General features: G+C 38.9%; 1 protein-coding gene across 1 annotated transcript; it reads left to right on the top strand.

Annotated features, from left to right (window-relative positions):
• Positions 1-506: 506 nt before the first annotated feature.
• LOC139939211 (14-3-3 protein beta/alpha-B-like) lies at positions 507-10,402 on the top strand. Its single transcript, XM_071935005.1, has 7 exons — positions 507-710; positions 4,033-4,238; positions 5,281-5,408; positions 5,816-6,008; positions 7,071-7,221; positions 8,233-8,277; positions 8,943-10,402. The coding sequence occupies exons 1-6, from the start codon at positions 638-640 to the stop codon at positions 8,259-8,261; spliced, it is 780 nt and encodes a 259-aa protein (XP_071791106.1). The 5' UTR covers positions 507-637; the 3' UTR covers positions 8,262-8,277; positions 8,943-10,402.
• The last annotated feature ends 1,808 nt before the right edge of the window (positions 10,403-12,210 follow it).

The raw sequence follows: 12,210 nt of genomic DNA, 5'->3' as shown, positions 1-12,210 counted from the left end.
AGTATTGCTTTTTAACAGAAAGAGGTTATCAGCCAAAACTACATTAGGTTTACATTGCTGTGACTGGTCTGCCACTTAATGTCTGCTGAAATGGGGATCGCAATCAAAGATTATAATCTTTGATCGAAATACTTCAGCAAATTTTAGGGCTTAATTGACCGTGCGCACCACATGCGCAAGGTATGCGGCAATCCGCATTTGCAACCATGCAACACTTGCGGTTTGCGGTACGGCGGGTCGTACGTAGCCTTTTTTCAAGACTTTTGTGGGTTTTAGAGCCGTGGTTCCAAGTGACTGAAACTCGCACGTGGTATATCCGATCCGTTTCCAGTAGCTCAGCTGTTTAAGCCACGAAGGCCTTGACAAAAGGCTAGGCCGTTTGCGGCCGTGCGGCGTGTCTACTGATGACGCGTTTGCCTCGCCTCCAGGAACTAAATTAGACTGGTACCGTTGTCTTTATCCTTAATGGGAGACTTAGCGCATAATCGAATATCAAACGTTATGCTTGAAAACAGGGTACCGTACCAGTGCATACCAATCCGCTGCAGTGGTATTCATTCTCGCTTCAAATTTTGCTGCATCGCCTGATAATCCTTCAAATTAAACTTTAAAAATCTCACATAATACACGAGTAAACATGGAAGCGGATCAAGTTCGGGAAGGCCTTATTCAGGGCGCTAAGCTGGCCGAGCAGGCTGAAAGATATGAGGGTAAGGAACGTTACAATATTTATATTTTTTTATTCACTTACTCGGTTTTTTTTTAATAATATATTTTTAAGAAAACCGGAGCATTGTTAAATTGTAAATGCGGTTGTATTGTAATTATGCACGGTATTATAACACGTATGAATATGGTAGGGCATGTAGGGTGGGCTTCCCTTGCCTTAATAAAAATTAAACTAGCCCCACTCAGGAGAATTCACCATAGCGGTACTTGTCAAAGATGTTAATTTTAATTTCTTATGTGACCATGTGACATGCAATAATCAGATAATGACATCATCATGTTTGATGTGATGTGAATTGAAGTGTAATTTTTGTCAAGACTCACTATAGTAACAATGGGTCCCCTTATATCGTGGAACCAAAATATTCCCCTTTTTTATATTGTTATTATTGTTATTGGGGAAAAGTATCCGTAAGATAAGGAAAGTTATCCACAATAACAAACCTGTTAAAATTTGAGCTCAATCGGTCATCGAACTTGCGAGATAGTGAAAGAAAAAACCACCCCTGTCACATGAAGTTGTGTGCGTTTAGATGGTTGATTTCGAGACCTCAAGTTGTAAATCTGAGGTCTCAAAATCAAATTCGTGGAAAATTACTTCTTTCTGGAAAACTATGGCACTTTAGAGGGAGCCGTTTCTCACAATGTTTTATACCATCAACCTCTCCCCATTACTCATCACCAAGAAAGGTTTTATGCTAATAATTATTTTGAGTACATAATTACCAATAGTGTCCACTGCCTTTAAACACTCAAACATACATGTGCTTGCCTAAGTATAACAAGTAACTTGTAGTAACAGGCAAATGCACTTGTTATGCACCTGTCAATTGTATCGTATGAGACACATTGACAAATGACGCACAATTCCTGGGGGTCCTATGGTACGTCACACAATTGACAAGTGCATCATGTGCAGTTTACTTGCATGAATTACTAGTTTGCATTTGAAATTGTTGGTACTCGGTAGCCAAAATGCCTTTTACAAAATCTGCTTGGAAGTTAAACATTGTAATCCCTTTTAAAGGTAAATATTTTAGTACTATTTTGGGGTTTACATACATTGTACATCATGGAGGAAGGAATACAAGGAGCTACAGCAAACAGGAGATCAAACTGTCCCAGGTCTAGTACCGCCACAGATTTCCTAACCGCACGCAACTAAAGCTGTCTCTCTGTGTACGCTTGCGCAGTATGGACCCGAGGTTAAAAGGTTACGTCATGCATTGCACGCATCAGTTACAAGATAGCGGCGTTGTACAATGTTTTTGAAAAAGTCAGATTTTCATTCACCTCCCAAAAAAATGCACCACAACACAACACATAATTTAAATAAATGTTTGCACGAATGCGTAGACAAAGGGTTCACTGAGCTAAGACCATCATTTTTAACCGGCCAAACTCAGCCCAAAGTTATCAAAATCACAGAAATATTTACGCATTATTTTATTCATATATCAATAATTGTATTACCAAAATATCAACGTAACTTTCCTTCTGAAAGTCGGATTTTAATGAAAGAAATGTCAGCAGAATCAGAATCTCACTGCACATCGGACGGACAATAAAGCTAACATGTGCATGTGGTACAGAGCTACTGCACATGTAATTATCGTTTGTTCGGAATTATGTACTATTACAAAACACAAACGAGTAACTTCTCCACTGTGCAGTTCGGAGCAGTAACAGACCCTGTGCACAAAGGGAACTTAATCATCCATGGTGACAACTGCAGTCCATTGATCAATTATCACCCTGTGGGTGCTTAGCGGGCCATTCAAACTCCTTGTATTTCCTTCCTCCATGCATACATGAAGCGCCTTTAATATACAGATAGTTCGTTTAAAAATATATATATATTTCTGATGACCCTGATAAAAGGAGGCTCACAATCACTACGAACATATGCTCACTTTCATAGACTTTATGGAAGAATTTAATCGGACAAACATTTTTTTGGGGTAGGTCACAGTGGAATGTAAAATTACGTTCCACTTTGAAAAAAAAAAAAATGGTTGTGAATGCTACCACCATTAATAATAGAAAGAAAGATACATTTGTGACAGTATGTTTCAAATCCCTGCTGCTGCATGTCCTAGGTGCAAGTTAAAACACACAGTTTATTAAACCTGGTGGTGTACTTTTACCTCAAATACTTTTAAGTCCTGATGTGACGGTTCACTTTCACAACAGTTCCTCAGGTTATTGATGAGTCATGATGACTAGGTTGAACATTTTCATTATTGGTGCATTAAAGGAACACGTTGCCTTGGATCGGTCGAGTTGGTCTTTGAAAATGCATATGGTTAGAAAGATGTTGGAAAAGTAGAATACAATGATTTACACAAATTTGCCTCGAAATTGCGTGGTTTTCGTTTTACTTTGCGAACTAACACGGTCGGCCATTTATGGGAGTCAAAAATTTGACTCCCATAAATTTTCCATCATCACCTTGTTTTTATTGTTGATAATAATCGACATCAAAATAAAACTGAGGACTAGTAGTGTTCACTCAAAATTGCAAATTGAAGATTATGGCACATAAAAATGTCTTGGGAGATAAAACTACAAATTTTACAAATTGGCTTTTCTCAATTTTTAACATGTAAATTTATCATACGAAAAGGTTCTGTACATACTATCAAACACGATACTCTCCTACATTTAAATTTGGTGTCTGATTTGTTACGCCCTCAGAAAATCAGCAATTTTCAGCAATTGAACAGCCTGAAAAAGGGCCTACAAACCTATCCTGTATGGATACATGTTAAGCCCTGTTCAAACTTCTTACGAAAGCAAAAGCGAAGCAAATTTGTATCCATCTATAAGTAACATTGGAAAAACAGCATGTTTTTGTACCGATTATTGTGTCAACAAAGTTGGCTTGCATTTGCCTTTTGATGTATGAATCAGCCTTCAATTAGCACTTGTACTCTATAAAATGTTCCTCCCTTTGTTTCAAAGACCAAATATTCTTTCTGATTATGTTCTGGTAAATGTATAGTCTCGGTTCGAGACGGTCATGGTGATTTTATTCCACGATCCACGGTCAGCATACATCGCCAATACACTACCCACGCCACGTACCCACACATACCCGTCCGTCCGCCGCACAGCCATAAAGCATTAGCCACACAACCCTATCAGCCACACAACGCTATCACGGGGACCGCTCTCACAAGGTCTTGTTTGCTGACGTGGACCGTGGAATAAAACCGCCAAGACCGTCTCAAACCGAGACTAGTAACTATATTATTATTTACAATTTGTCAACATTAAAGTGTTTTTCATTTTTACTTTTAGACATGGCTACAGCAATGAAAAGTGTCTTCAAGATGGACTCCAAACCGTCACCGAGTTCCGAAGAAAGAAATCTCCTGTCTGTCGCATTCAAGAATGTCGTCGGCGCTCTGCGTTCAGCTTGGCGAATCATGAGTGTGGCTGAGAAGAAGTGTGAAGCAGGTGTCGGAAGCATAGACAAGAAAGTTGTTTCAAAGTATCGGAAAGAGGTATGAATAATTACTTCAAAACGGCCCCCAAATCTTTTACATCCAGCCCATCCATGCCTGGAATAACAAGGAGTCCACAGAGGCTTATGGCCTCTGTTGCCCCAGTCTGGGCTATGGTGCCCTGGTCTTGGCCATGGTGCCCTTCCAAAAAATCCTGTAGACTTTTAGATTTTTCAAAGAGCTGCCCCTTTGCCCTTTGCCAAAATGGAAAATGGCCTACCTTGCCCTCGCAAATTTCAGCCCTGCCAACTGCATTTGAACAAAATGCAGAAGTGTACAGTGCTTTAAACAGGGGCTACAGGATAATCTCAATATTACCATTTTTTTGGCCAATCAGACATCGTAAATACCGGTTTATAATCTTTTTACGCTTAAAATTTGCATTTAGTAATAAATAATTCAAGTCAAAAATGCACCTCTCCGTGCTGCTTTTTTCATCTATGATAATGATATGCACTGACCCCTTGACGTCGTAGGGGAAAATTTCCCAATAGGTTTGTGCACAGTTCTCCAACTTTGGCCAACTTAGGGCGCTATTTTCGATATCAAATAACAAAAATTTTACCATGTTTTAAAAAGTGAGGTAAGAGATTTTTTTCTGTTTCCTATGGATTCCATATACTACAAAAATGTAATAACTATACTTTTCAGAGCATGCTGTAGCCGCCCTTTAACACACATCAATGTAAGGGTATTATTCAAATATAACATGGATTGAGGGTGAACAGTCTGAGCTGCACAGGCGTTAGTCTACTCGCGCATTTACTCACTTGCGCACATTGCACTCATGAGTATGTTTGAGTAAAGGCCGGTTTATAGTCGGTCGCGTGATGGTTGCGCGATTGACGTGCGATCCTAAAAAACACGGTTTTTAGTCATCGCTGAAGCCTAAAAACTGTGTCTTTTTATGATCGCGCCTCAAGATTTCCATCGCGCGACCAACTATAAACCGGCCTGTATAGTCAAACCAAATAACATTTCTTATCCCTGATGCAATTTTTGTCAACACCTCTCAACTATTGTTTGTGAATTTGACGTCTAGATTGAGAAAGAATTGAAGGACACGTGCAACGAGGTTCTGGAGCTGCTGAATGACACCCTCATTCAAGAAACTGAAGAAGAGTACACCAGCGACAGCGCTGCAGAGACAGCAGTCTTTTATCTAAAAATGTGAGTTTGGAATCTACGTTTATTTTTTACCCAGTTAAAGGCACTGGAGACTATTGGTAATTACTCAAAATAATTGCTAGCATTTAAATTTACTTGGTAATAAGCAATGGAGAGCCGTATAAAACATTGTGAGAAATGGCTAGCTCTTTAATGTAGTTTTTGAGAAAGGGGTATTTCTCACTCAAATAGAAAAAAGACTTCAGCTGAAAGCACACAAATTTGTGCAACAACAGTGTTATTTCTTTCATTATTCTCTTGCAACTTCGTTGACCAATTGAGCCAAATTTTTTACAGTTTTGCTACTTTATGCACATGTTGGGATACACCAAGTGTGAATACTAATCTTTGACAATATTACCAAAGGTCTCCAGTGACTTTAAATATTGGTGTTTTTCTTGAAATTGCAGGAAAGGGGATTATATTCGTTATATAACTGAAGTGATTGAGGACGACGAGCGTGCTACCCAAAAAGTCCAAGCAGAGGCTGCCTATGAGAAAGCCATGAAAGTCTCTGCGGCCAACCTCAAGGCAACAAATCCAATCAGACTGGGTCTGGCACTCAACTTCTCCGTCTTCTACTATGAGATCCTCAACAATCCAGTAAGAACCATATTTTTTCCCCCGTTAACTTTGATCATGAAACATGCCAGTTTAAAGGAACACGTTACCTTGGATCAGTCGAGTTGGTCTTTGAAAAGCGTTTGTAACCGTTTGTTATAAAATGCATATGGGTAGAAAGATGTTGTAAAAGTAGAATGCAATGATCCACACAAACATGCCTCGAAATTGCACGGTTTTCCCTTTACCTCGTCGACTAACACGGACGGCCATATATGGGAGTCAACTTTTTGACTGAATGTCATAAATGGCCGACCGTGTTAGTTCGCACAGTAAAAGGAAAACCACGCAATTTCGAGGCAAATTTGTGTGGATCATTGTATTCTACTTTTAAAACATCTTTCCAGCCATATGCATTTTATTAAAAAAACGGTTACAAACCAACTCGTCCAACCCAAGGCAACGTGTTCCTTTAAGCTGTTATCAATTTAAGATGCAGGGGTGGATTTCACAAAGATAGTCCTAAGTTAGGACTAGTTCTAGGACTCTTTAGGAGTTATTAAAAACTTAGGCTAGTCCTAAGTTAGGACGAGTAACTTGTCCTAACTCCAGATAAGTCTTAACTCTTTGTGAAATCCACCCCTGGCCTAGTTATTCCGTTTCCTAGGAAGTTTTGGAGCCTTGTTTTAAAACGTGTATTATCATAAATATATATTTCTAGTGTATTACACGCATTATATTCTTCCTACTTTGACCTTGAACAAATCTTGAAAATTGTGATACAATTGCCTGAAAAAAATATTACACTTTTAACTGCGACTTCAGTTCCCTGAGAGTATACAGCCGGTGCTGCGAGTTACCGCGATCCATACTAATCATTAACTAAACCATCTCTGCCCGACACTGAGATCAGATTGGAGCCCTGTGGTCGATTTCACAAAGAGTTAGGACTAGTCCTAGAAGATATTAAAAACTTAAGGCTAGTCCCAAGTTAGGACGGGTAACTCATCATGTCTCAAGATCAGACTAGTCTTAACTCTTTGCGAAATCCACCCCTGGTCTCTCCTTCAAGTTGACATTCTCTCTTTTGTGATTCCTCTTTAGGGCAAGGCATGTGAGCTGGCCAAGAAGGCCTTTGACGATGCTATAGCACAGCTGGACAGTTTGCCTGAGGACTCCTACAAGGACTCCACTCTCATCATGCAGCTTCTTCGAGATAATCTTACACTCTGGAATGCAGAGGACAAAGGAGATGGTAAGTCAAAGTTAGTCTTAAAGGATTTGGGTACTTTTTGTAGGACACAAAACACACTGTTGAAGGTAATGTTGTTTTAAGATCTTGAAGTCTGATCTTGACAGAGCTACCAAAATTCAGGTCTTCAGGGCCTGCTTTGAAAGCATCTTGCTATATGGAGCTGAGACATGGACAACAACCCAAAAGATGAACGATCGCATCAACGGCTGCTACACTGAATTGCTGCATAGAGTTCTAAACATCCATTGGCAAGACCATATTACAAACCGGGAGGTATATATGGCAATCTACTGCCACTTTCCAAAACCGTAAAGCAGAGCGACTACAGTTTGCAGGAGGAAAATGAGCTACCCCATCAGCAAAGACACAAATCTCAATCCAAACGAGACTCAACCTGGCACCATTTCATCAAAGCTGCTTCTACTATTCCGTCCAAGGACGTAGGATGGTGATGTTTTAAGAAAGCTTCCCTGCAAATATTACTTGCTTAGGTGCTGTAGTTCTTGAGAAATGGGTAAAACCTTTCACGAAGATAATTTCCGTCTACTAAATCTCAAAGCCATTGGACCCTTTCGGTAAACAGTACTGTCCAAGGCCCACACTTCGTGTATCACAACTTCTATATAAAATAACAAACCTGTGAAAATTTAGACTCAATCGGTCGTCTGAGTCGGGAGAAAATAACGGGAAAACCCACCCTTGTATCTGCACGTTTCGCCGTGTCATGACATGGGTTTAAAATAAATTTGTAATTCATGATATCGAGAATTTATATTTTTTTACTGTTTTCTCCAAAAGTAAAGCATTTCATGGAATAATATTTTAAGAGAAGTCTTTCACCACTACCTTCTGTAAACCCTGTAAGTTATTTGTAAATCTGTGAACTTTTTTTTTTGTACCAAAAGGGTCCAATGGCTTTAAACACCTAAAAAGGCCAAATTAGTTTGAAGATTCCTAATGTTCTTTACCAGAATACTCTATTATAATCATAATAATATTGTTTCTCAACAGATTGTATACAAGATCTTGAAGACCAGTAAGAAGTTGGACCCAAATGTGAGTATCTTTTATACACCTTTATCATAATGCCTTAGTAATAATAATAATAATAACAATCTCTTTAATTATTACCCCTGGTCACTTGGTCATTACTTCATTCCTCAAACCATCTCAGCTTCCTGGGGAGTATACAGCCGGTGCTGCGAGTTACGATGCTCCAAGCTAATCATTCACATAAACCATCTCTGCCCTCAAGGGTACCCATTTTACCCCTGGGTAGAGAGAAGCAATGGTTAAGTGTCTTGCTCAAGTGTCGGGCCCGGGATTCGAACCCACATCCCGAGCTCTTATCCGCTCGGCCACGACACCCCCATCATCTTGGTTATGTCTCTGTGTACAACAACAGGAATGTAGTTGAAGTTTTTAACTTGCACGAGCCATATAAAAGACAGGTCTACCAGTGTAAATTGGGTTGTGAAACTTGTACACTCCACACCATCGTTTGATAATGCCTGAAAAGAGCCGTTGTGGTTTTGACGTTTCGAGCAGTATACTCTGCTCGAATCCTGAAGTTTACTGTTTAAAACGTCAAGACCACATGATCGGCTCTTTTCAGAGCCAACGCTCCTCCTAAAAGAGATTTACACATTGTTGTGCCCGCTAGTTTACTAATGAAAGTTATTTTAAAGATTAACATAGTTACATTTTATTTTAAATATCAGGGAGTTATCTGTGACGGGTGGCTAGCTTCTTCTTCAATTGAATGATCATCTTGGAGTAAACCTAAATCACAACTGACAATCAGTTTAGCGCACCTCGTCATTCTACAGACTTGATGACAACACCACGCTACACTACAACACAGGCAAAAGTTTCTATTTCTTTGCTTACTGTATGGTCCTCAGAAGACCCTGCTCAAAGCCGACGGCCACTGTCAGACTGACTTGCCCCACACTAAAACCACTGGCCTCGGGCGTTTTTTATAGTATAAAGTTTGAGCAGTGGTATCTTTTACTAGCCCTGAGAAATTAATGCGGACATTTAATTGCGAATGTTCTTTTCTTCTTTGAGATTGCTAAGTAGTAGTTGCCTAGAAGTGAATGATTTTCCTTTTCCCGACACAAAAATGTGTCACTAGCTACTGTCAAAGTCATCATCTGCTACTCATTATTTATAGCATTCACTTGCCACAAACCTGTGGTCCAGTGTAGCATTTTGTATCTGAATAATGTCCCAGAGAATTTTGTATGAACATTCAATTGCAAATGTTCTTTTCTTCTTTGCAGATTGCTTTGTAGTGTTTGCCTTGAAGTGAAATTGTTTTCTTTTTCCAACACAAAAACATGTCACTAGCTACTGTCAAAATCATCCTTTGCTACTAATTATTTATAGCATTCACTTGCCACAGGCCTGTGGTCTAGTGTCAAATTTATATCTGTTACTGTCCCAGAGAATTTTGTATGAACATTCAATTGCGAGTGTTCATTACTTCTTGGAGATTGCTAAAGAAGTGGTTACCTAGTAGTAGTGAATGATTTTTCTTTTCTGGACACAAAAAAGTGTCACTAGCTACTGATTACATCGTTGTTTGCTACTCATTGTTTGCTACTCATCCGTATGGACTGTAAAAGGGGTAACCCTGTTTCAGCCCTAGGAGTGAGTGGCAATGGCCGTCTGGAAAAAAAGTAATAATAATTGTAGCCCCCACCTTGTAGTGGCCTTCAGGCCTTGTGTGTCTGGTGACTTGCATAAAAATAAAAATAAAACAAATTTTTATAGCATTCAGTGCGCTATACTTGTTCAGTTTGAATATTTTGCTGTGCAAAGATTCTGCACACACAAAAAAAAACCTGCTTGAAGTTGCCTGTTTGTGAGACGATCCGTGGTGTCACCTTCACTTGAGTACTTGTGATTCCAGTTCAATTTCACTGTTAAATTTCTGTGGGTTTACATTGGTAATAATAAAGCACTTTTTTTTTAATAGTTAGTATTTTATATTGCACGTAAAAAGTTAACAACTTTGTAATTCCTTCTCGTCAAAGCTACTTAATTACTATTGGTCTGAATCATAGCATGCTAGGTGTCAGCAGACTAATCAAGGCCTAATTTCCATAAAGCTGCTTAAGCAGAAATTTTTGCTTAACCGGTTTCTGGCAAGCAAAACTGAGCAGGGAGCCAGTCACGTGTGTAAAGTGGTGTTTTGGCTGGTAACCCTTTTCTTGAAAGCGAGACTGTTTGGTTCTTGGGTATCTTTTGGGCCTATTAGCTCTATGAAATAAATACATCCCATGAAATTTGTAAAACGTCCGCACTCACTTCTGGATGGCAAAATGATAGCACATTGCACTTTTTGAATGAGACTGATTAATGGTGGTGTGACGCTTACGCGTCTTCCTAGTGCACTACTCTAAGGCTTTTGTCGGCCAATGGAGTCTGTACGCATGTGTGAATGTAATTTAACACAATTCTTGGGATGGACTAATTGGGCCAACATAAATTCATTGTACTTGGAAAGTGTGCTCATGCTCAGAGCTACAAAAAAACATGGGTGTCTGCTGCCACCTGTCATCGCAAATCTCGCATTTATTCAAAACTCTGGTCTGACAAGAGACAATGCTATTAAAAATGTGTAGAGAGAGATGTACACTAGTACATTTTATTTATTTAATTTTTGGGGCTTCTTGTTTTTAATTTTCTTTAGTAAAAATCACACAGAATGTTTGGTTTCTGCATAATAAGTATTGAAAAATATGAGGTGGTTGGCCAATGGTGTACTAAATTTTAGAGTAATTTTAGAGAGATGCTTAGCCTAAGCAGAAAATACTGCTTGAAAATAATCCTTGTTTGGCAGTAGTGAGCAGGATACCAGTCACTGTCTGTTCTTGTGACATGGTATTTCAGCTGGTAACCCTATTCTGGTTAGCATAATTTTCTTTTTCGCTTAGCTTATGTGCTTAAGCAGCTCAATGGAATTTGGCCCTGGGTTGCAGCACTTTTAACTCGACTCCCTTTTAATAATTTATTTACGATGATCCTTCCTCCTCACTCTTATCGTAATGCAACACAAATTCATCTAACAAACAATGGCCACCATTTCGTGTTGGAGGTCTTAAAGTATCAACAAATGTATAAACTGCTCTAGCAAAAATTTGCTCTTGTTTAGCAAAACATTAACTCTTTTTTTTTATGAAGTATACATATGCTTACTGTAAGTTTACTTTTTCTTTTGGATAGTAAATTTTATTTATCAGTAATATTATTGGTAGTATTGGTCAAATTATAAACTGTTGTATTATTTTTGCCTGTACCTTAGCAAAGCTCATGGCTTTAACGTTGCAAAAGAAAAATCTGTATGGTAACTCAATATCCAAACTGTTGGACTTTGAGTGATTCATCTAAAAAATCCAACACCAAAAAGGAACACAACACTCAAACTGTTGGACTCTGATTATGGTGGTATGCCTGATCCCATGTAAAGCATAATCAGTTTTACTAGTTCAGTCCTCGGACCAACACCATTCAGTAACTCAACAGCCAAACTGTTGGACTCTGATTATGGTGGTGTGTCTGATCCCATGTAAAGCATAATTAGTTTACTACTGCAGTCTAATAAGTCCAACACCATTCAGTAACTCAACACCCAAACTGTTGGACTCTGATTATGGTGGTATGTCTGATCCAATGTAAAGCATAATCAGTTTACTGGTAGGTAGTCTTCGGTCCAACAGAACTAAACAAAATGTACAGTTGGATTTTGAAGGGATTGAGATGGTTAGGGGTAAAAGTGCATTTCTTTCTGTAGGTATTTATAAGCAAATAGATCTTTGTAACATTAATAATCTTCTACAAAGTTAAAGCCATTGGACACTTTCGGTAAACAGTATTTTCCAAAGGCCCACACTGTGTATCACAAATTATGTATAAATCAACAAACCTGTAAAAATTTAGGCTCAATCTGTCATCGGAGTCAGGAGAAACAAACGGGAAAAC

This window comes from Asterias amurensis, chromosome 6 (genome assembly GCF_032118995.1).
Source record: "Asterias amurensis chromosome 6, ASM3211899v1".
NCBI lineage: Eukaryota > Metazoa > Echinodermata > Asteroidea > Forcipulatida > Asteriidae > Asterias > Asterias amurensis.
Note: the sequence above shows the minus strand (reverse complement) of the source record. Positions and strands in the feature narration are given on the sequence as shown.

Coding starts and splice junctions, on each gene's coding strand:
- LOC139939211 (XM_071935005.1), top strand. CDS start 638: ATGGAAGCGGATCAAGTTCGGGAAGGCCTTATTCAGGGCGCTAAGCTG. Junction 711..4,032: donor GCAGGCTGAAAGATATGAGG/GTAAGGAACGTT, acceptor TTTTACTTTTAG/ACATGGCTACAGCAATGAAA. Junction 6,009..7,070: donor ATGAGATCCTCAACAATCCA/GTAAGAACCATA, acceptor ATTCCTCTTTAG/GGCAAGGCATGTGAGCTGGC.